The sequence below is a fragment of the Littorina saxatilis genome, linkage group LG6 (genome assembly GCF_037325665.1).
Source record: "Littorina saxatilis isolate snail1 linkage group LG6, US_GU_Lsax_2.0, whole genome shotgun sequence".
NCBI lineage: Eukaryota > Metazoa > Mollusca > Gastropoda > Littorinimorpha > Littorinidae > Littorina > Littorina saxatilis.
The window spans coordinates 20,869,588-20,893,244 of NC_090250.1; the positions used below are offsets into that span (position 1 = coordinate 20,869,588).

At 44.6% G+C, this 23,657-nt stretch overlaps 1 protein-coding gene across 3 annotated transcripts in view; it reads left to right on the forward strand.

The window, feature by feature from the left end:
- The window catches only part of LOC138968733 (protein furry-like), a 98,426-nt gene that overhangs the window by 51,623 nt on the left and 23,146 nt on the right, over window positions 1-23,657 (forward strand). For 2 of the 3 annotated variants that reach the window (XM_070341365.1, XM_070341366.1), the window contains exons 41-51: window positions 1,140-1,348; window positions 1,827-1,937; window positions 2,504-2,603; window positions 3,006-3,103; window positions 3,780-3,947; window positions 10,954-11,103; window positions 12,949-13,129; window positions 13,634-13,836; window positions 15,291-15,365; window positions 17,084-17,101; window positions 21,185-21,275. In XM_070341365.1, the coding sequence (XP_070197466.1) occupies window positions 1,140-1,348; window positions 1,827-1,937; window positions 2,504-2,603; window positions 3,006-3,103; window positions 3,780-3,947; window positions 10,954-11,103; window positions 12,949-13,129; window positions 13,634-13,836; window positions 15,291-15,365; window positions 17,084-17,101; window positions 21,185-21,275 (1,404 nt within the window). The remainder of the gene's footprint in view (window positions 1-1,139; window positions 1,349-1,826; window positions 1,938-2,503; window positions 2,604-3,005; window positions 3,104-3,779; window positions 3,948-10,953; window positions 11,104-12,948; window positions 13,130-13,633; window positions 13,837-15,290; window positions 15,366-17,083; window positions 17,102-21,184; window positions 21,276-23,657) is intronic. The other variant, XM_070341367.1, reaches the window with a different exon arrangement.

A 23,657-nucleotide genomic window follows, 5' to 3' on the forward strand; every position in this document is an offset into this window, starting at 1 on the left:
TACCTTGCTTCAAGGTCAAGGTCACAGGAGCTCTTCAAAGTTGGATTGTATACATATTTTGAAGTGACCTTGACCCTGAACTATGGAAGATAACTGTTTCAAACTTAAAAATTATGTGGGGCACATGTTATGCTTTCATCATGAGACACATTTGGTCACATATGATCAAGGTCAAGGTCACTTTGACCTTATGAAATGTGACCAAAATAAGGTAGTGAACCACTAAAAGTGACCATATCTCATGGTAGAAAGAGCCAATAAGCACCATTGTACTTCCTATGTCTTGAATTAACAGCTTTGTGTTGCATGACCTTGGATGACCTTGACCTTGGGTCAAGGTCACATGTATTTTGGTAGGAAAAATGTGTAAAGCATGTGAGTCCTATGGGCTTTGCCCTTCTTGTTTCTTTTTATTGTGTGTGAATTTTATTGTGGAAGACATGTGCGCTGTATATTTGCATGTGTCCACAAAAGGACCTTTGGAAGGAATGGAAATTCATGCCAACCTTTGTCTTCATATAGGTACAAGGAATAATTTTGACTACATTTTGATGAAAGTAGAATGATGACATATAGACACAATTTTCATTCTGTTTTGATTTTATCAGTTGGTTTTACTGGGTTACTTTTTTTATTAACTAAGGTTTGACATTTGTTTTTCTATTTTCTATTTTATTGATTGCATATTTCGGGATGATCTGAACTACTGTGTGTGTGTGTGTGTGTGTGTGTGTGTGTGTGTGTGTGTGTGTGTGTGTGCATGGGTGCATGGGTGCGTGGGTGCGTGTGTGTGCATGTGTCGTTTGCTTTTGCACGTTTTTACTGTGTGATAGAGATATACTGGAAGAGATTCTGAGCATGTTTGTAAAGCTCTTGCTTTATTGTAAGTACATGTCTAATTGTGTGCATGGATGCATGAAGAGATTAGTTTTTGCTACCCATGAAGACTACAGAACCCATACCTCTAACCCTCCAAAAATGATGTAAAAAGTAATAACTTTGTTCACCAAGGGGTTCCCAGTTATCAAGATGGAACACCTTTCGCAGCTGCGTAGCACTTGCAGTGTGGATTTACACTTGCCTTTGTGTAGCTTTACAGCAGGTATTAGGAGTTTTGACACTTGTGGGTTGATTTCCAGGAGACAGCCGCCATCGAAGCAGCACAGATGTGGAGAGTCGACGTACCAACCTGGGCCGATCGCGTAGCGCACAGTCGCTGAAAAACCTTGACCAATCAGGAACAGAGGACAAGCTAACACTGGTGACGCAGATTTTCTGGATCACGGTGTCCATGTTGGAGTCGGATTACGAGTATGAGTTTCAGCTGGCTGTCAGACTCCTCAACAAGGTCAGTGTGATACAGACTGCAACCTCCTTTTGAGGGTCTCCAAAATCTGTTAAAATTAGGTTTTGAAGATGAGGTACAGGTAGTCTTAAAATTGAAGTACAGTGTAAATTAATATAGATATTATGAACACAAAATATGAAAAACTATAGTGTTTTAAAAACGGGTCTTACAAGGGGGGGTTCCGCTACAATGATGGAACTCAGATGTGGGTTTTTCTAAAAACCTAAAGCCTGCCGGGCATTCAGTTTTTCTGACCTATCCAGGTTTCAGGGTTGGTTGCTTCCTTATCAGTTGTTGTAAAATGTGCATTGGGAGTCGCAATTAGGGTTAAGAGTCACTTGGCAGGGCTCAGAGTTATGGGTGAGAAGATGATTATGAATGCTTTCAAAAGCAAAACTGTGGATGTTCATTATATACATAAAAAATCTTACGTAAAAGAGAATTAAAGAAAACGAAATGTTGGTGTGTGTTGTTACAGATCCTGCAGCACATGCAGCCTGAGCGTCCCGACTGCAGGGAGAAGCTGGACAAGATCCTGCAGCAGATCAAGTGGCCCAACTTCCCTGGGGTCATCGTCATGCTACTCAAGGTAGGCAGCTTCTGTCAGCTTGCTCCATGCATGTTGGTCTTTCTTTTCAATAGTGTCTTGATAGATATGTCGGGTTTGTATGGGCTGCGAAAGAGGGAACACTCTTGCTTTTAGCATGACATTATAGGCCAGTCATGAGGGGGGGATGTGTGGGAAACATGTGGACAAAGAGCACATGTGGAAAGCTTGCGTCAATACAAGCAAAAAGTATCACTCTTTCACAACCCATTGCGTCATGTGATGTATTGGCATGATGAATATTGCTCTCAAACAACTCTTTCACAATCCATACACATCCAACAGAGTTATTTCCGGAGTGTGTCTATTCCCATGTCCCCTGTGGCACTGTAACAGTGAACATGAGATTAGATAAGAAAACATTCATGTTCATGTACTTTCATTGCATAGACCACCTTTAGTGGAATTATCGTGCATGAAAGAGTAACCTTTTTTACCTTTCAGTCCGAATTATATTCTTTTTAGAAAGAAGACATTACAAAAAATTAAGCTAATAAAGCCAGTTTATGATGCAGAACATTCAGAGTGTTTGAATGTTTATTGTGCAGGGCTGCACTTCACAGTTCGTTGCCGAGTCCACCTGGGGTCTTCTCTCCAAAATCATCCTGTGTGTCAACTCTCCTGTCATGGATCCGTCTGGGGCTTGGGGTAGGTGTCACCTCTCATTTTGTTCTGTTACTCACATTTTATGTGACGCCCGTCCTGAAGAATTGGTAACATTACCACCACAAGCAAGTGTCCCTTTTTCCGTTAACATTCACCCAAAGGTTGTCACTTTTGAAAAAAACAACATTTCTTTAGCATTTCCATGCTCACAATCCTAGACAATCATTTCTTGAAATAAATCAGTGCTGTATTGATGAAATCTGTGAGTTACATGCATTGCTGTTATTATTTATCTATAAAGAGCAAAACTTGGTTTTCATTTCTTTGTGATTTTTTTCAGTGTTTTAAAGTCTTTTTATTCTTTCTATTTTATAGTTTCTGGCCTTGTCGTAATCTTATGTTATGTGTTGTTACATGATTTTGTTTTGTGTCTGTCTGTTACAGGTTTTCCCATTGTGACGACAGCACTGCTGCCTTACCTGGTGCACAACTATGAGAACCCGTGTCAGATGTGTCGAGATGCTGCTGACAATGTGGCTCAGGTACAGACAATCTGCTGACGCATTTCAAGGAGGCTTGCAAAATATTACACAGAGATGTAATGATGAGCTGTGTAGCTGATTGTTATGCTCAGATTTGCATTGTAATGTTGTTGTTGTCGGTGGTGTTGGTGTTGTGCATATAGATCATTGAGCATTGACACAAGTTTAATTTTTGTGTGACATTAGTAATTAAGAGCCTGACAGCTTCGATAGACGATCAACATATATCTTGTGTGGAAGAAAACTGTCCCACTACAAAGTCTGAATAGCAGGTAAAGATCAGATTTGCTTTTTGCTCTTGTTGTTGTTTTTTTTGGTGGTCGAGCTCATCAATCATCGTTTTTGGTGAATGTCCCTGCACATTAACATACCAGGACCAGTTGAACATTTCTGGGCCAGACTAGGAATGAGTTCACTTACAAAACCAGAAGAAGTTTACTTTTCAACATTGTCATTTTGGACCTCCACACACTTGTTCCACCTGTGTCTCAGACCCCAAATGCTGTTGCTGCAGAAGCTTTTGGTGTTATTGCACAAGGTTTGTCATCTTGGGCAGTGCTCCTTCCAAGCCTGAATTTCTTAAATCATGCCCAGTTTTGCATGTATAAGTCAACTCCTTCCTGGTCATGCTCGGAACAGTTGACACTCATACATTACATTTTTTCCCCCGTGACAGATGTGCAGCCAGCAGTCTGAGGACCTGACCAATCTGGCGACGGTGATGTCACTGTACAGTCGCGGGACGTTCGGTAAAGACAGCGTGCAGTGGACCAAGTGTGTCATCAAGTACCTGCTCGACGTGTACGCCTGCTCTGCTCTCACCCTCGTGTCCTACATGGTCGAGGTATGTAGTGTGCCGTCTTTTGTCAGAACTGATTGTGTATGTTGGCTTAGTGTGATAATGTCCTGTTGTAAAAGAAATTTGTATTTAAAAAAAATATATATATTATTTTGTTTTTTGTTAAATGGTGAAATTTCATCTAGTTTAAAGGCACAGTAAGCCTCCCGTAAACCATCACAGAGCTCCCCGAGCGTCTAAATACAGTACAAGCATACTTCCATTTGAACGCTCACCGAACGGGAACATCCTGGCTGCTTTCTGTCGAGCGTGAGACATTTTCAAAGAATTTATTTTCGTAGACTTGTTCCGTTAACAACAACGGCGCCTCGTTTTTGCGCTAGACCTAACTTTTAAAATCTAAATAATAAATTGACAGCTTGTTACACAAACATTCTTTAATCATAAAAGAATTCGTTTTTCATCAAGACAAGATCAGAACAATTCGAAGTTGTGAAAGTTTAAAAAAAGAAAAGCCCGGAAGCAGGGTCACGCAAGGGTCGTAGCAGACGACGGCCCGGTTTATCAGTGGAAATCGCCGTTCCTCTCAACAGTCAAAAGCCATCGCTAGAGTTCTTGTGAACCACAGCCGTTGTTTCGTGCATAAAAAAACGTGCTATTGTAGATAAGCTCACGTCGAGTCGCATTCAAATGACTAACTATGACGACTGCATTGTGAAAAGGGAAAACTGGATCACACGGGTTCACGATGGCTCAGGGGTAAGATAAACCACGCAAAAATAAATTCTTTGATTAAATTACATATTCCTACTCCGAATCACATGTAGCATTGACACAATCGGAGATGCTAGGTTCTGTACAGGCTAACCGTCTAAGGGAAGCAACCCCAACCACAAAAGTGTAAACGTAGCCATGGTAATGCCCATACACCCGGGGAGTTACCTCCCCTCGTGCATGCCACGTCACCACTGCTACTGAACACGTGGTTCCTATCATTCGACCTTACAGCTTTCGAGGGAGCAGGTTGTTGTATTTTTTTGGGCTCCCCTGTGGCTGCGCTGTTGGTGTTGTTTTGACACCCACCGGCCACGTTACCGTCTATCTTGCCTCCTGCTTCGTAGTTGGTGAGCTCTTTCCATTTTGGTCATTATTTTGACAGGGAATTTGTTGTAGTTGCTGATTTTCGTCCGTGTTTGGACCTGTGATATTTCAGTGACTACTGTTGGCCGCCATTTTTGTTGTCAGCATGAGTTGACAGATTTTTGTGGCTAGGCCATGTATTTTGGAGGTAAACGTAATTTTACCTTCTTACTTGCTTTCTGCTTTGTTTAGCTGGTAAGCTTGTTCCTTCTTGTCTTTAGTTTGACAGGAATTTACCTATAGTTGCTGACTTTTTTGTCCGTTTGGACTCCTAAATGCGTTTCAGTAACTTATCTTGTGGCCGCCACGTTCGGTTGCTCAGCTTTCCTGACAGCTTATTTATGTGGCTAGGCCTATGTTATGGTGAGGTTCTCCTTACTTTACCTGCGTTTTTGCCTTCTGCTTTGTTAGTTGGTAAGCCATTTCATATTTCGTCATTTCTTTGACAGGAATTTTTGTTATTGCTTAATTTTCGTCCGTTTTGGACTTCTAAATTTTGTCCAGTAACTTATCGCTTGGCCGCCATTTTGTGTATCAGCGTCGCTGACAGTGGTTTACTTGGCTAGGCTTTAGCAGGTATCTACCAGTCCGTAGGACTTGTCGTGGTTTCGGATTTAACATGTTTTTTATGTTTTGTTCGTTACTCTTTCTGCCTCGAACAAACACTTTGTGGGGCAGTCATATACTGTTGTACGTCCTGTTTCTTCTCCTCGCCTTCTCTGCCGTTAGCAGATCAGGTGTTGCAGGTGTCTGCGTTATCTTTGTGAAGAAATTGTCGCGTGCCAAGCCTGCGTCTTCCGTTGGTCCCGCTGTCTGTGGGCGACGTCACCTTGTTGGCTTCTTTGACGCTTCCGGCCGAGACGTTGTCCAGGGCGGATGTTTTGCTTCTTCGTCTTCTACCGCTGTGGTTGGCGAGTCAAGTAAGTCGAGCTGGTCCACAGGCCCTCGTGAGGCCGTCGGACAGTCCCTGCTGGGACACAGCTCTTTTCGGCGGGTTCACGACCCGCAAACCCCTGTTCAGTCGCACCCTGGCTTCACTGAAGACCATTGTGTGGCTGAGCAATGGCGGCAGTTGGTTCCGGCTACTTCTCCGACGTACGCACCCGCTGGGGTCGTTTCCGGAGTTGTCTAGCCGTTTCCGACTGCTGCGCTTCCGGCACTCGCCGGAAGCATAGGTCCCCCGATGTACGCACCCGCTGTGGTCGTTTCCGGGGTTGACCAGGTCCCCCGATGTGCGCACCCGCTGTGGTCGTTTCCGGGGTTGACCGGACGTTGCCCCCCGGGCATTCGTCCTCTGTTCAGTCGCACCCTGGCTTCCTCGAAGACCATTGTGTGGCGGAGCAGTGGCGGTAGCCGTTTCCGGCGCTGCGCTTCCGGCACTCGCTGGAAGCATAGGTCCTCTGACGTACGCACCCGCTGTGGTCGTTTCCGGGGTTGACCGGACGTTGCCCCCCGGGCATTCGTCCTCTGTTCAGTCACACCCTGGCTTCCTCGAAGACCATTGTGTGGCGAAGCAATGGCGGTAGCCGTTTCTGGCGCTGCGCTTCCGGCACTCGCTGGAAGCATAGGTCCTCTGACGTACGCACCCGCTGTGGTCGTTTCCGGGGTTGACCGGACGTTGCCTTTAGGGCATTCGGGCTTCCGGCCTCCGTCCTCGCATTCGGCGCTTCCGCTTTTCGCGGTCTCGTCTGGTGCTTTCCGGCTCCGCCCGGATTTACTGCTCCTTTCGCTTCCACTTCCTTCAGGATGTCGGTAGCTGAGGAGCAACGCCAGCCCTTCGGGCAGGTGTTGTCTTAGCCCTGGCCGATGTAGTCAGCGTTTCAACCTTCGGTTGTCGCGTCGACTGCAGTTCCGGTGCCGGCGGCTGCAGACTTGCCGTCTTCTCTCTCTTAGCCTGGTCAAGGCATGAGTTAGGACGACGTCGGGGGGGGACGGATTTCCGGTTTTCCGGTTATGCCGTTTCACCGGCCTTCCACCAGTACGTGGACTTCGGTTTTTTTTCGCTGGTTGTGTCGGACATTCAGTCTGTCGTCAGCGATTCCACACGTGCTGGTTATCGGGAAAAAGGCTTAACGCTGTCCTCTTAGCTGCGGCAGAGGTCACGTCGAAGTTTTTTCCCGGACGGGGCTTCGGCCCCCTACACTTCCTGTCTGGAAGCATAGGTTCTCCATCACAAGCGCACGTTGTGGCTTGTCTGGGGTTGATCGAGGACTGGCCTACGGGCGTTCGGGTTCCGGCCCCAGTCCTCTTCTGTTCTGTCTCACTCTTGTTCCGTCGTGGGCATTTGTGTTTCACAGGGCGGCAGCCGTTGTCGGCGTGGCGTTTCCGGTTTTACTGGAAGCATAAGTCCTCCATTTCAAGTACACTTTGCGGTTTTGACTGGAGTTGACAGAGGACTGGCCTACGGGCGTTTGGGCTTCCGGCCTCAGTCTACTCTATGCAACTTTCGCTTCCGTTTTTTGCGGTTTTGTCTGCTGCATTTCCGGCTCTGTTCGGATACACTTCTCCTCTTCCTGACACTCCTTCGGAGGTCGGGGGGTGAGGAACAGCGGCTGGCCTACGGGCATTTAGGCTTTCAGCCTCAGCCGGGGCAGTCTTCACTTTACCTGTTGGGTGTTGAGTTTACTGCCTATTCAGTTCGGGTGGCCCTGGACGTTTCCCCTATTCACGACCGTCATTAGGGGGATGAGTCAGGTCTTTTTCCGGTTGGATGGTTTTCCGGTTTCCGGTCATCTCATTCATCAGTTTACCACCAGCAACTGTGACTTCGGTTGCGTTCGTAGCTGAGCTATTCTGGTTTTCAGTCTTTGGTCAGCAATCGAACACGTTCTGGATTTCCGTCGAAGCTCGGATCTTCGGCTCAGGATTTCCCGTTGGGTGCATCGACATTGGTGGCTTCCTTGTTGGTTGACTTTGTTGTCGATGTCGGACTTCCGTTCCGTGAAGATAGGATGTTTTCCTACTTCCGGTTCCTTAGTCACCTCTTGTAGGTACCACGGTTTGCAGGTTTTGGCTAGGCCATCTCCTCCCGAAAGTGGTATCTCTAGTGTTTTGGTTCTGCCGCTGTTTCTACTATGGTTCAGTTCCGGAACATGCTCAGCCTTGACTGGCCTCGGCTACACGGGCTTCACCTTCTGTTCCTTCTTGCTTATTCAGCCTTTGGAACTTGCCTCCTTTCTCTACTCTGTTGGCCAGCCCTTGCTAGGGTGAGCATGGAGCAGATGAGGCTGCCCTTCCTTCACTACGCTCGTACGGCGGGTGTCGGAGGGACTCGTTTCTTTCGCATTCTCAGTTCCCTGAACAGTCAAAGAGAGTTGCTTAAACTTTGCCTGCAGTAGAGATTCAGTCGAGTAGAGATCAGCAGGTCTCTGACTGCTTTACAAGGGTTGAAGGAAGGTAAGGCTAGCATACTCAGAAACATGCTTAGCAGAAGCATGCTCATTCCTCTGGTTAAGCTAAGCTGGCAGCCTATAGGCAGCCTTGGCTGGGCAACAGCCATTCCACGTTGCGGCGATGGTGGTTGTTGCCTTCCCGTTTCTTGTGGCTTCGGACTTCGTCTTTTCTTTCCTTTGTTCTCTCTTTTTAAGAGATTGGATAGGACGATTTTCGTTTGGGTGGGGTTCTCTGGATTCAGGTTACCCCTGTTTGGCCACAAACGTTTGGACTTTGGTCCTTGTTGTCTTTCATCGAGTCGGACTCTGTCTTTCTCTAGTGATCAGACGCGTTCTGGTGTTTCGTCCAAACTTAAGGTACGCTTGAGTTGGCCTCGGAGGTAACATTCAGATTTTCCTGAGGGGGCATTGTCTTGGACAATGGATGTTTGAGGAGTAGTTCTTTGTGGCTTTCCTCCTCTCTCTCAGGTTTTGGCTACTCTTCTCCTTCGGGCAGAGGTTTAGCTAAGGTTTGGTTCCTGTGACTTCAGTCTTGGGCCTTTCCTCTCTTCTTCCTCATCTTAGTATGAGGCGAGTCCGGATGACGTCCGTTGGGTCGGGTTTCCTTACAGTCGCCCGGCTACAATAGGCAACTTTGTCTAGGGCGGTTGTCCGTTTTTCTCCGCGTTGGACTCTGTCTTCAGACAGGGACAGACGCGCTCTGGGTTTCTGGCCAAACTCAGGTAGGCTCTTGATTTGGCTAGGAAGTTAACTGCCTGTTTTTTCCCTGAGAACTCTGGTTTCGGGAGTCTTATGGCTGGCTGGCTTCACGGTTACGTTTACCAGTCTTGGTTTTCTGCTTTAGGTTTTTGATTCACTCTCGATTACCTTCAAGCAGACTGTTTTGGGAACATTCTGGCTTTTAGCCATTTTGTTTATGGTTGCCAGTCACATCGGTTTTTGACCACCGTGGGTCCTCACTTCCGGTAGCTTACGCACAGTCGTAAGTGGCTGCTGTCGGGTGCTACCTCTCTCCCTGCGTTCGCAGGGACTGGTAGGGGATGACTGGCGACCTTCTATTGTGAGTTTTCTCTTCGAGGTGGACTCTGGTACGTAGTGCTTGGATGTCTCTCTCTCGCTCTTTCGTGGGGATTGGTCACTCTTATTTTGAGCTGACTTCTTTCTCACAAGCCTTTTGGGCTTTACTACATCCCAAGGTTTGCAGACTTTGGCATGGTTGTCTTAAGGTCACCGCGGGGGTTCGTCCTTCTCAGTTGAGGGGACAACCTTACGCACGGATCTTCTCAGGACATTTGCATTTCCTTCCAATAAAAGGGGGGGGGGAAGCTTGTCTTTCCCTTGGCTCGCCAGGGTTATTAATCCAAGGCTTGGGTCTATTCCGGTGCTGTTTTTTACGGCTAGGAGATTGGAAGAAGTGCTGAGCACAGCTTTCTGGATCTCTGAGGTTGTCTCTTACGCTTTTGCCTGAGATTCTTCTCGGCTGTCAATCAGGACTTTCCTCGGTTCCCTCACTGCCTGTTGGCAGTGGGCCAGCCCTGCCAAGGGCTTTTTGAGTGGGTTAAAATTTCTTTCCCACTGGGACCGCCCTGGTTCTTTGGCAGCGGTCCAGGTTTTCGGCAAGGTTTTTTGAGTGAGTTGGATTTTTCTTTCCCACCGCCTTGTTGTTGCAATCTGCTACATGTGATTCGGAGTAGGAATATGTAATTTAATCGAAAATTTTATTGTAAATTTTCATTTAATAAATATACCTACCCGAATCACATAGTATATTCCCTCCCGCCAACCCCGCTTTTGATTTGGAGAATTTATTCTTTAGGTCGAATGATAGGAACCACGTGTTCAGTAGCAGTGGTGACGTGGCATGCACGAGGGGAGGTAACTCCCCGGGTGTATGGGCATTACCATGGCTACGTTTACACTTTTGTGGTTGGGGTTGCTTCCCTTAGACGGTTAGCCTGTACAGAACCTAGCATCTCCGATTGTGTCAATGCTACATGTGATTCGGGTAGGTATATTTATTAAATGAAAATTTACAATAAAATTTTCGAAAATTGTTCGCTCTTTACGGAGGGCACCTAGGATGTTCTCAATTGGTGAGTGTTTAAATGAAATGGTGTTTGTACTGTGTGTAAAAGCCTGACCGTATCTGTGATGGTTTACGGGAGGCTTACTCTGCCTTTAAGTTTATTGTTCTTCTTCTTCTTCTTGCGTTCGCCGATAAGTTTATTGTAAGATACTCTTCATGAAACTGAGAAAGTTAACTTAATTAACTTTGTGTACGGGTGTTATACTTACCACAAGATTATTTATTGAATATGTACAACCTGCATAAAGGCTGTTGGGGGGTTTCGAGGGAAGGTTGTTGTTTGTGTAAAGGCATGATGAAAGTAAATTGTGGAGGTTAAGTGAAGTTAGTTCTGAAGAGAATTGACTTCAGTAATTAATGATCACTTATCTCAACAGAGATTTATCATGGGAAATCTTTGTGAAGCTATAGTGATGGATATTTTCTTGTGTAGGTTTTGGAGAAAGGGCCATACCTGTACCAGTCAGACATCCTTCAGATCCTGTACTGCATTGCTCACTACGTGGATATCAACGCTCTACCTGCAAGCAGCAACCGTATCTTAAACCAGGAGCTTTTCCACGCTCTTAACAAACACTTACAGGTAAATGCAGGTGTCCATTTCAAGTATAAGCATCCATTTTTTCTTTTGACTTTTAGGGACCCTTTTGATGCACAGTAGTTGTGTCTTGAACTGAGAGCTTTTAAATTCTAACGCTCCCAACAAGCACTTTTAAGAAAGTGTCTTCAAATATGTTTTCGGAGTTACAGGAAATTGTTCAGAGCTTGATAAATGTGATCAGCCCCACAAAAGTTGAAGACTCTGTCTCACACACTCTCTTTCTCTATTACAGTGGAACCCCCCTTTTAAGACTTCCCCCCTTTTAAGACCCCCCTTTTAAGACCCTACTTTTCTAGACATTCTGTTCATAACATTTGCTAATTTACCTCTAAAAGACTCCCTCCCTTTTAAGACCTGATTTTATCAGATTTTGGGGGGTCTTAAAAGGGGGGTTTCACTGTACAGACAAACACAATGTCTTTTGCTGCCTCTTCTTCTTCTTCTTGCGTTCGCCGTCACACCATCAGTTTAGTCTGCGAGACGAATGACGTCGTGGCTTCCAGGTCTTGTCTGCTCCCATAGAGTTTGGTGCGGAGAGGGACTGATGCTGGCCACACTTTGTCTCTGATTGGTTTGAGTTGGGGGCATGTCATTAAGACATGTTCTGGAGTCTGGTCTTCCAGACCACAGGGACAGGTTGGTGATGGGGTCAGCTTCAGCTTCCTGAACATGTGGGCGTTGAGGCGACAGTGACCAGTTCGTAGTCGCATGATCACTACTTGCTGCCATCGTTCTAGGAGATGATATGCGTCTCTCGTGGATTGTGGTCGCATTGCTGCCTTCACGAGGGTTTTCTTTTCAGCGAAGCTGACTGGGTTGTCTGGTTGTTCCTCCCTGGCTCCGAGTTTGGCGAGCTCATCAGCTGTTTCATTGCCTGGGATTCCGCAGTGTGCTGGAACCCATTGCAGGACTACTCGTCGAGTCTTGGCAAGCTCCTGGAGTTTCTCCATCAGACGGGAAAGTTTGTTTCCTGCAAGGGCTTCCAAGGCAGACAGTGCATCGGAGAGGAAAACAACTTGGGGGCATTCGCTTTCCGAGTCATGAATCATGGAGGCTGCTTGCATGATGGCCTGAACTTCTGCTGCATAGTTTGAGCAGTACTTTCCTGTTGGTATCCCTGCTGTAGAAGTGTGCCCCTCAGGAGATCTGACAAGTACACCTGCTCCTCCATTGGCCACGGCGTTTGTTGCTGAACCGTCTGTATACGCGTGGATCCAGGCATCTTCAGGGTACCGTTCAGCAATCATGGCGAGTGTTAGGGTGCGCCTGGCAGTGTCGTTCTGGGAATCTCTTGAGGTAACGTAGGGGACTGTGGTGGAGATGTGAAGATTCTTGTAGTCTTCATTCCATGGCTGCGGCAGATCTGAGAAGCTGATTGGTAGTGCTGATGGAGGTACAGAGGCTTGGTGCTCTCTGGCAAGTCTCTTGCTTTCATGTAAGAAGCTGCTGCGCTTGAGGCGGTTCTTTGTCAGGTTATTCATCCTCTTCTTTTTTGCTGCCTCTCACTCCGTTCTCCTCCGGCCCCTTAATGACTCACCTTTACACACACACTCACACCCCTCCACACACAAACATACCTCTCCCACCTCACAGCCCTGGAAGCCCAACAAATGGTGTACTCGCCTTTGGCTAGTGATTCTGAAAATGTACTAGCCTGAGAGCAAACTTTACTAGCCAAACCAACAATTTGTTTCAGCAACTTTACTCGCATTAGGCGAGTAGATGAACATTTCTACTCGCCAGTTACATGTTTCTACTCGCCGTGGCGAGTAAAATACTCGCCACTTTCAGGCCTTCCTCACCATAATTAATCCAATGGTGTTTCAGGGACAACACTGGAAGGAGGCGCAGAAGATTGTCAAGCTGGCCGTGATGCGGTCATCCACTCTGGCCGCCCCTCCCCCCCAGTCCTCCACCGTTAGCAGCGCCGCCGAGCTGGGCGCCATGTTCCCACACACGTCTTTTGCTGAATCCGACTGCATCCCACGCATGCACAAAGAACTGCCAGGTAGAAGTGATGTGTATTAACTAGAGGATGTTATTTGTTGCTGGTTACAAATTGAAAACAGTACGAATGGTATTGTCTGAAAAACTAGTCAGTCTTGTTTAGATTGGATTTGATAGTTTTTGTGTGTGTTAAAATAAAGCGATTGCTTTGAAAGAGAGACAGAGAGACAAAGAGAGAGAGTACGAGAATGTATATGTGTGTTTATGTATATATTTGTGTGTGTGCGTCTCAGTGTCTGTGTGTGTGTGTTTATGAATGTATTTGTGTCTGTTTATGTATATATTTGTGTTTGTGAGTCTGTATGCAGTGTCAGTGTATTTGTCTGTGTGACAGTGCGTCTGTGTGTGAGTGTGTGTGTGTGCTTGCGAGACAGTCTGTGTCTGTGTGCGTGTGCATGCATCTGTCTGTGTTTTCTTAAAATGCCTACACACTTCTTTACCCATGTCAACTGATGAGCTTTTTTTTTTATAATCTTTCACTAATGTTCACTTTGTTACTCTCCAGGCCGCACCCTCGACTTTGCCTTGGACTTGTCCAAGACTCCAGTGGTAGGACTCAAGTTCCTCAAATCTGAATCACCGAGGAATTCAGGGCTTGAGGAGAAACCAGCGGCCACACCGGCCACCGCTTCCTCGGTGTCTCTGTCACGCAAACCGTCCAACAACCAGGACATCGACTCCTTGTGGAGGAGGCCGCAGGCTTCACAGGTGAGATAGAAATAACACAGGTGAGATAGAAATGACACCGGTGAGATAGAAATGACACAGGTGAGATAGAAACGACACAGGTGAGATAGAAGTGAGGGACTTTGCTGTCGGAGATAGAAGTGATGGACTTTGTTGTCAGATATAGATGTGATGGACTTTGCTGTGAGATAGAAGTGATGGACTTTGCTGTAAGAGATAGAAGTGATGGACTTTGCTGCCAGAGATAGAATTGATGGAGTTTGCTGCCAGAGATAGAAGTGATGGACTTTGCTGCCAGAGATAGAAGTGATGGACTTTGTTGTCAGCGATAGAAGTGATGGACTTTGTTGTCAGAGATAGAAGGGATGGACTTTGCTGCCAGAGATAGAAGTGATGGACTTTGCTGTCAGAGATACAAAGGATGGACCTTTGCTGCCAGGATATAAATGATTGGCTTAGCTGCCAGAGATATAAATGATTGGCTTAGCTGCCAGAGATACAAATTATTGACTTTGCTGTCAGCGATAGAAATGATTGACTTTGCTGTCAGCGATAGAAGTGATGGACTTTGCTGTCAGCGATAAAAATGATGGACTTTGCTATCAGCGATAGAAGTGATGGACTTTGCTGTCAGCGATAAAAATGATGGACTTTGCTATCAGCGATAGAAATGATTGACTTTGCTGTCAGCGATAGAATTGATGGACTTTGCTGTCAGCGATAAAAATGATGGACTTTGCTATCAGCGATAGAATTGATGGACTTTGCTGCCAGAGATAGAAGTGATGGACTTTGCTGTCAGAGATAGATATGATGGATTTTGCTGCCAGAGATAGAAATGATGGACTTTGCTGCCAGAGATAGAAATTATTGACTTTGCTGTCAGCGATAAAAATGATGGACTTTGCTGTCAGCGATAGAAGTGATGGACTTTGCTATCAGCGATAGAATTGATGGACTTTGCTGCCAGAGATAGAAGTGATGGACTTTGCTGTCAGAGATAGATATGATGGACTTTGCTGCTAGAGATAGAAATGATGGACTTTGCTGCCAGAGATAGAAATGGTTGGCTTAGCTGCCAGAGATAGAAGTGATGGACTTTGCTGTCAGAGATATAAACAATGGACTTTGCTTCCAGAGATAGATATGATGGACTTTGCTGCCACAGATAAAAATGATGGATTTTGTTGTCAGAGATAAAAACTATTGATTTTGCTTCCAGACATAAAAATGATTCACTGCTGCCCAGGACAAAAATGATTGATTTTGCTGTTAGAAATGAAAGAGATGGAATGTGCCTTTTACTTGGCAGAGCCTTGTGTATTTTGTAAAAATAAAAAATAAATTAAAATGTTGGTGCGCCATTTAGTCCCAAAATTGCAGTTATCAAATAGACCAATAACAAAGGGGAGGCGTCTTATCTTTAAAAATGTTTACAGATACCAGAGAAATTGAGTTACGTCTTTGAATTTCAGGCTCGCACACGAGAACGACTGGTCAACCTTCTCACCTGTTTCGGTCAGAGAGTGGGGCTGCCCAAGAGTCCTTCGGTATGTGATCACATTCTTTCTGTCTGTTGCGATATGCATAACACTTCCCTCTTTCACCACTCTGTGTGTATTGTGGTTGGCAGTGATCTTCATGTGGATCTATGTGTGCGTGTCTGTGTGTAGACATTCTTCACAGGTTATACTATAAATAGCTGTGGCCTTTGGAGAAGGTGTGTGTTTAGGTAGTGATGATTATTTGTGAGAAAAAAGCAATGAAAGCATGCATGAGTTTTTATCTTTTATTTTTTATTTTATTGAAATAGGAATGAAGTTAGAGGTAGGGATCACTTAAGGTTTGCCTTCAGTACACCCTCCCCCTTCCCTCCCCCTCCCCCCCTCCTTCCCCTCCCACTACTCACTACTGCCATCTCCGCGGAGCCTTCTCCCAGAAATGTTTGTGCAGGGCATGAGTGTTTTGTAGAAATGAATTTCTCCAGAGTGTGCAGACAGCATGATCACAATGTCTGTGACTCACTGTGACAAGAGTAGAATGTTGCCATTAAAGTTATGCCCCCCCCCCCCCCCCCCCTTTCCCCTTTTAAGACCCCCTCAAGAAACTGAGAAATTCAGGTTGTTTCTTTGTTTGTTTGTTTGTTTGTTCGTTCATGGGCTGAAACTCCCACGGCTTTTACGTGTATGACCGTTTTTACCCTGCCATTTAGGCAGCCATACGCCGCTTTCGGAGGAAGCATGCTGGGTATTTTCGTGTTTCTATAACCCACCGAACTCTGACATGGATTACAGGATCTTTTTCGTGCGCACTTGGTCTTGTGCTTGCGTGTACACACGGGGGTGTTCGGACACCGAGGAGAGTCTGCACACAAAGTTGACTCTGAGAAATAAATCGTGGGGACGAACTCAACGCTGACAACGGCCAACTGGATACAAATCCAGCGCGCTACCGACTGAGCTACATCCCCACCCTGACTGAGCTACATCCCCGCCCAAATTCAGGTCTTTCAAAGGAGAAAGTCGGGAAGTCTTAAAGTCAAATTACATTTTCAGACATTGTGAAGAGAAAATCTGTAAAGGCAAGGGTCTTAAAAAGGGGAAGTGTTAAATCTGGCGTGTCATTAATGGGAGTGGAAGACTTTCACAGCAGTTCAGCTTTGTCAAAAATATTTTCTGCATTTCAACTTCTATAATGAATGATTTACATGACAGCTATGCAAGTGGTTAAAAAAAAAGGTAGGTAAAGGGGGGGGGGGGGGGTGGGGGGGGGGGGGGTGTGCATGGATCAGAAAAAGTATGCACTGGGAAGTATTTGCAAGTAGTTCCCCTGCTATCTCATAGCCTTCAGTAATGAGGAAGGGATATTTTGCATTTTATCCAAAATAACACTGCTGAGAATTTGATGATAACTACATATGAGAACCAGTTCATTGTGCATTTTGATACTAAACATACTGGGCATACATAACCCACAAGGTACACACCAGATATAGCCCTGTGGAAGTGACGTCACAAACTGAAAGAAGAGCCAACATTTTGAGATTCATTCAGTTTGACGGCGAAGCTTGCACAGGGTTGAATCTGGAAATTGCCACCCACAGATGTCAGATTCTGTGATATATTGAAAAGACATAGACTAACATCTACTTGATGTTTGATGTGCATGCATGTGCAGCGTATGACTGTAGTCTGTGTTAGCGAGTGTCTGTGTGTGGTGTGTGTGTCTATCACCGTCTCTAACTTAGCGCTTTGATTGCCTCTGCTAGGACACCACCATTCACAAGGTAAGCCAGCAAACTTTGTGGCCTCGCTGGCACATTGGACAAATCCACCCAACCCCTTGGCTGCAAATAGTCTTCCTACTGCGTTCTACTTTGGTTGAACATGTTATTCACACTGTCTTTTTCTTTGTTTTTTGTTCTGTTGCTCTTCTTGTTTGTGTGATGATGATAACGATGATTTTAATTACAAGATATGTTTGATTTCAGCATCACATGTATTCACTACACTTGGGCTTCTTTTAACATGTGTTGCATTTTTTTCTTTTTTCGTTGCTGTGTGTTAAACAAATAAGATAAGGTTGTCAAAAGCCAGTTTGCAATGAAGAAAAAATGTAGTTCCATATATATATATATTATAAGCTTGTGGTATTCATAATTATGATCCTGAGTGACAGCAAAGTTTGCTTATGCATATAAATATAGCCTTAAGGAATGGAATAGTGTAAACCACTGCATGCTTCTTAATAATTCAATAATGAATAAGTTAAGGCCAACATTTGTTCCATGCAGTAATCTGTGTATTGTTCTATCCCTTGCAAAACCCATCAACCCACCCCCCACTCAACAAACAAACAAGTCGCGTAAGGCAAAATAACAACATTTAGCCAAGCTGTCGAACTCACAGAATGAAACTGAACGCACTGCTTTTTTCACCAAGACCACATACTCGTAGTTTCGTCAGTCCACCGCTCGTGGCAAAGGCAGTGAAATCGACAAGCCATGCAGAATAGTGCGGTAACGGTCGCGCTGAGCAGGATAACACGCTTTTCTGTATGTCTATTCTTTTTAGCTTACTGAGTTTGTTTTTAATCCAAACATATCATATCTATATGTTTTTGGAATCAGGGACTGACAAGGAATAAGGTGAAATTGTTTTTAAATCGATTTCGGAAAATTAATTTTAATCATAATTTTCATATTTTTAATTTTCAGAGCTTGTTTGTAATCCAAATATAACATATGTATATGTTTTTGGAATCAGAAAATGACAAAGAATAAGATAAAATTGTTTTTGTATCGTTTAATAAATAAATAATTTTAATTACAAGTTTTCGATTTTTAATGACCAAACTCATTCATTAGTTTTTAAGCCACCAAGCTGAAATGCAATGCCAAAGTCCGGCCTTCGTCGAAGATTGCTTTGCCAAAATTTCAATCAATTTGATTGAAAAATGAGGGTGTGACAGTGCCGCCTCAACTTTTACAAAAAGCTGGATATGACGTATATGGATATCGAAAAAATGAAAAAAACGTCCGGGGATATCATTCCCAGGAACTCTCATGTCAAATTTCATAAAGATCGGTCCAGTAGTTTAGTCTGAATCCGCTCTACACACACACACACACGCACACACACACACACACACACACACACACACACACACTGTGTGCACACACACACACACACACACACACACACACACACACACACCAACACCACGACCCTCATCTCGATTCCCCCTCTATGTTAAAACATTTAGTCAAAACTTGACTAAATGTAAAAAGCAGAAGAACATCTGCATATATTCTCTTTTGGAGTCAAGTGTTCTTTTTCTCTTCTTGTTTTTCACTTTTTAATACAGCTGGGTTGCACATCGTTTGATCTAACCAACATTCACTTTTACTAACTACAGGTTACAGATTGTTGTAGATAGCAGGTTGTTCGATTGTGCAGAGTAAACTTAGCTATTATGCTTCTGTGGCTGTCTTGTCTTTGGTAAATCAAATGCGTTATGTAACTTTGGGAGAGATATACATTGCATTGCGGGGAAAACCTTTTCCTATTTTACACGGATTGCTTGAAGCGGTGTACTGTCTGTATTTTTCATGCATGATGTTTGTTGATGTTGTGCTGCTATCTGTCTTCTAGTAAGTAAATTTGTCCATCGTTCTGTCTATTTCACTGTCTATTTTCTTTGGTAAATGGGAGTGGAGATGACTATTCTTTGACAAAAAGCTGCTTTCCTTGAGAGCAGTGGAAGTTGCAGAAGAAGGGGCGAGTTTATGTCCTGTGGACCGAGGGTTTGGGTTAATAAATAATGTTCGGAAATAACTCTGGTTTGTATGGGTTGTGAAAGAGTGAATTATACTCTTGCTTTTAGTGAGGCAAACTTTTCCACATGACATTAAAGGCCAGTCACTATATATAGTGAGGGGTGTCTAAAACATGTGGATAATGAGTATGTGGGGAAATTAAGTTTGCCTCACTCTAGGCAAGAGTAAAGCACTCTTTTACAACCCATACAAACCTGACAGAGCTATTTCCGCAGGTGGGCTTTATTTTGTGCTAGAATTTTTGCTTATGAGGGAATTAATGTCTTTCTTTTGTTATTTATTTCATTTCTTTACTATTTTTACACCTACATACTAACCCCCCGCGGGTTAGGGGGAAGAATTTACCTCCCCGCGGGTTAGGGGGAAGAAATTTACCCCCCGCGGGTTAGGGGGAAGAATTTACCCCCCGCGGGTTAGGGGGAAGAATTTACCCCCCGCGGGTTAGGGGGAAGAATTTACCCCCCGCGGGTTAGGGGGAAGAATTTACCCCCCGCGGGTTAGGGGGAATTAAGAATTTACCCCCCGCAGGTTAGGGGGAAGAATTTACCCGATGCTCCCCAGCATGTCGTAAGAGGCGACTAACGGATTCTGTTTCTCCTTTTACCCTTGTTAAGTGTTTCTTGTATAGAATATAGTCAATGTTTGTAAAGATTTTTAGTCAAGCAGTATGTAAGAAATGTTAAGTCCTTTGTACTGGAAACTTGCATTCTCCCAGTAAGGTAATATATAGTACTACGTTGCAAGCCCCTGGAGCAAATTTTTGATTAGTGCTTTTGTGAACAAGAAACAATTGACAAGTGGCTCTATCCCATCTCCCCCCTTTCCCTGTCGCGATATAACCTTCGTGGTTGAAAACGACGTTAAACACCAAATAAAGAAAGAACCTACATGCTAGGCTACTATATTATAATAGTTTTCTGTTTGTTTTTTTTAAAGATTAATTTGATTTTTAAAAAAGTTTACTTTACAGAGATTGAAGGCAAAAGAGGATGGGAGCGGGTTGCTAAAGAGTTACGTATTGTATAAAATCAAAAGATATTTAACTTTGAGCCTTTTATTATGACTCCTGGATATGAAATGTACATTCTTGTGTTTTTTGGTGAAGGAAAAACAGCTAGGACTTTTGCTTTCATCTTTTTGTTTGCTTTGCAGGCTTCTTTGATTTCAGAGAGTTTGATCTTATAATGCTGTTCTCGTGTAGACAGCTTACACACCATTTTAGAGTTTGAACGAATGCAGAGGGCTTATAACCTGTAACTTATTTTGATTTACAGCAACCGTCCCACCTCATTCTTTGATGCATACCTTTTTTTAATTTCTATTGTACGTGTTACTTGTTGTATTAGTTTAATTTTGGTGAGAGAATTCTCTGTCTTAAACGTGGTAAGAGCTAACCGTTGATAATAATGGTGTGATCATTGTCACAAGAATTAACATCTTTGGATTTGAAACACTTTTGTCTTCATGTGTTTGACAGTTACTGCTTTCGTTTGGGCGTGGCACTTATTATCTTAGAAACAGTGGGCTTTTTTTTTTTTTTTTTGGGGGGGGGGGGGGGGGGGGGGGATAAACATGCAAGTCTGGTCACATCACCATACATGTGTTTTAATTTTAAGCCTTATGGGTCCTGTTAAATAGCCATGCAAGCCTATTTGCAAGTGTTGTTCAGTCTGCTTTTATCTACTGTGATTGGAAAAATTACTAATGGATTGTTTCTTTCTTTTGACAAGGTTTGGAAAAGAACAAAAATAGAGGGAGAGTCATTATTATCAGTAACATAAGATGGTACTTTCTCATCACTTCCCCGCATATCACCCTGGGTTTTAGTCCCATCGATCAGTGGTCAGTACAGCCTTGAATTTCCAAGATTCAGTCAATAAAACAGCGAATCACACACTCGCTCACACTTGTTCTGTTATACAGCCCAAGGAAGATTGTTTTTCGTTCTTGACATGTTTTGCACTACGATTGTCACAGAGGCATAAGCTGGAAAGTTGATTCTAACGTTGCTATGGTTACCCTGTGTTACAGGTAATCTTCAGCCAATCAAGCGACACTCTGGATCATCAGCAGAGCGTGGGGTCCAGCGGTGAAGAGGCTTCCTTGCCTGACGCGTCTTCCAGTGAGTTTGGGCTTTTGGGGTTGGATCTCTATTTGTATGTCTATGTACGTGTCTGTCCGTCTGTCTGACTGACAATTTTGAGTTTTAAACATCCTCTCAGACCGGTTGGAATATATAAGGACAAACATTGGTGTTAGACTGAGGATGGGGTGTGATATATTGACCCAAACAAGCCCACTGCGGCTGTCTTCTTCGACACGCCAGTATTAGGCTTGTCTCGTCAATGTAACGATCTCAGTTACGATCATGATGATGAGAGTCGAGAGATGAGGCAATTAAGTGTGTCATTGTGTTTTCCAAGCCCTGAGACTTTTGCTGTGAGCTTGGGATCTTTATCATGTGCATGTATGCACTTGGGGGTGTTCAGACACAGAAGAGAGTGCACCAACACTCCAAGAAACATCTTTTGCAGAACCTGGGATTCGAACCCATGGCAATAGAGACAAACAGGTTATAAAGCCAGCGAGCTACCAACCGAGTTATTGTCCCCGCCCCTGTCTATCGCTTTCTCTTTGTATGCATACTTGCACAAGAATAATGGCAGTTGTTTGTTTATGCACAGGTCCAAATGTGTGTGTGTGTGTGTGTGTGTGTGTGTGTGTGTGTGTGTGTGTGTGTGTGTGTTTCTCTCTCTGTCTGTGTGCATTGTTAGCTTTGTTAAGCTTCAATGAAAATATAGCTAGTTTACAATATTATTTATTCTTAATAAAAATTATATTTAATTTTCACTGATTGGCATTGAAATTTTTTTAAGATGTTGCAGTGCTTAATACACAACCACAAAGATACTTCGCATGCATTACACACAAAATTCATTAAAAAATTCAAATAACACAAATAATTGTTTAAAACTGTTTTTACAAGGTGAGACAATGTATATCCTCTTGATAATAGACATTAAATTACATATTATTACCCAACTCACATATAGCAATTAACTCTAGTTCAGTGCTGGTTACGCTGTACGCGTTCCCCTTGGTAACAAGGGAGACCACCCTAAAAAAGAGTGATCCATCCCATAATATCAGACCGATGTCCGGTCCAACATCCGTATGCGTGCGCATACGCCGCCATTTGTATCATTCTCTCTCAGCGGTTCAACTGGGAAGGACGCTCCTGATGTACGCTCCTGCTGTATTCAGCATTTTGTCATAGTCTTTGGCTTTGGCATCTCCCCTTGGTCGTCGCCTAGCTGTTCACCTTTACCTACTTGTGTGGTGAGATCTTTCCGTTTTGTTATAACTTTAGCGACGTTTTCGTCGCTCGTTTTGTACTTGTGAAATTTTTCTGAAATTGTTTTTCTTTGAAATTTTTTCGTGAGTTCTTTCGCTATGGCGGAGGCTGCGCTTGTTGATAGCGTGAATAGGAAGCCGAGTTCGAGGCAGGTGCCTGACGATTCGCCTCCTAAACGTAGCTCGAGGAGAGAGAAGGGCGCAGGAAAATCCGCGTCTGTTTCTTCTGATTCAACCTCTGTTAAATCTCCCGTGTTAGCAGACGTCAGTTTAACTTCCGGTCAGGCTTGTTTACGTTCTGGCAAGAGTGGCGGTTCGCGCAAAAGAACTTCTTCTTCTGCTTCTGCTCCTGCTTCAACTTCAGATGGCTGCCCTGGGTTAGCGCCAGCTGAAGTTGCGTCTTTATTGTTGACGTTGAGCGCTCAAGTTTCGACACTTGCGTCGGAATTATCTTCCACTAGGGAGGAATTACGTGCGCTTCCGTCGGGTGTTTCTGATGTTCTCTCCTTAGCACAGGTACGGCAGTCTCCTGCAGTTCCGGCTTCGACTTCCGCTTTGCCTTCGGCGACTGTGACTCGGGCGGATGTCCATGCTTCGCAGGATGGGAGTACCAAGTTGGTGTCTCTCCTTTGTGGGACACCAGTTCAAGGTATGTCTACACCGCTTGCCGGTGTGCGAGCTCAGGGGGCTCTCTCTGGCGTTGGTAGTCGTGAGAGTTCCCACGAGCAGCGAAAGGACGAACGCCTCCGTACGTCTCTTTATGAGAATATCGGGGACCGTTTTAGTCCTCTTCCGCCCGGGGGGCAGGAAGTGGTCGGTTCTGCCGACGATAAACTGTCTGATGTTCTGCCTCCTGGCTCCGAGCTTGATCTCGAGTCGGAGTGTAGGGCGGAAGACGGGGATGCCTCAGTGGTAGAGGATTCCCAACTGAATTTGCCCGTGAAGCTGTCAGCCGCAGTGGCGCTGGCGGCGGAAACGGCGTTCAGATACTTTCCGGAAGGGGTGGTGAAGGACAAGGCTCAGCTTCACCCACCTCGTTCTGCTTTTGACGATTTCCGGAGTGCTCAGGAGCAACGGCCTCGCTACCGCTTCCGGGAATCGTCAACTATTGCCTATGAAATGGCTAACGTCTTGTGTGGTAAACGCAAAC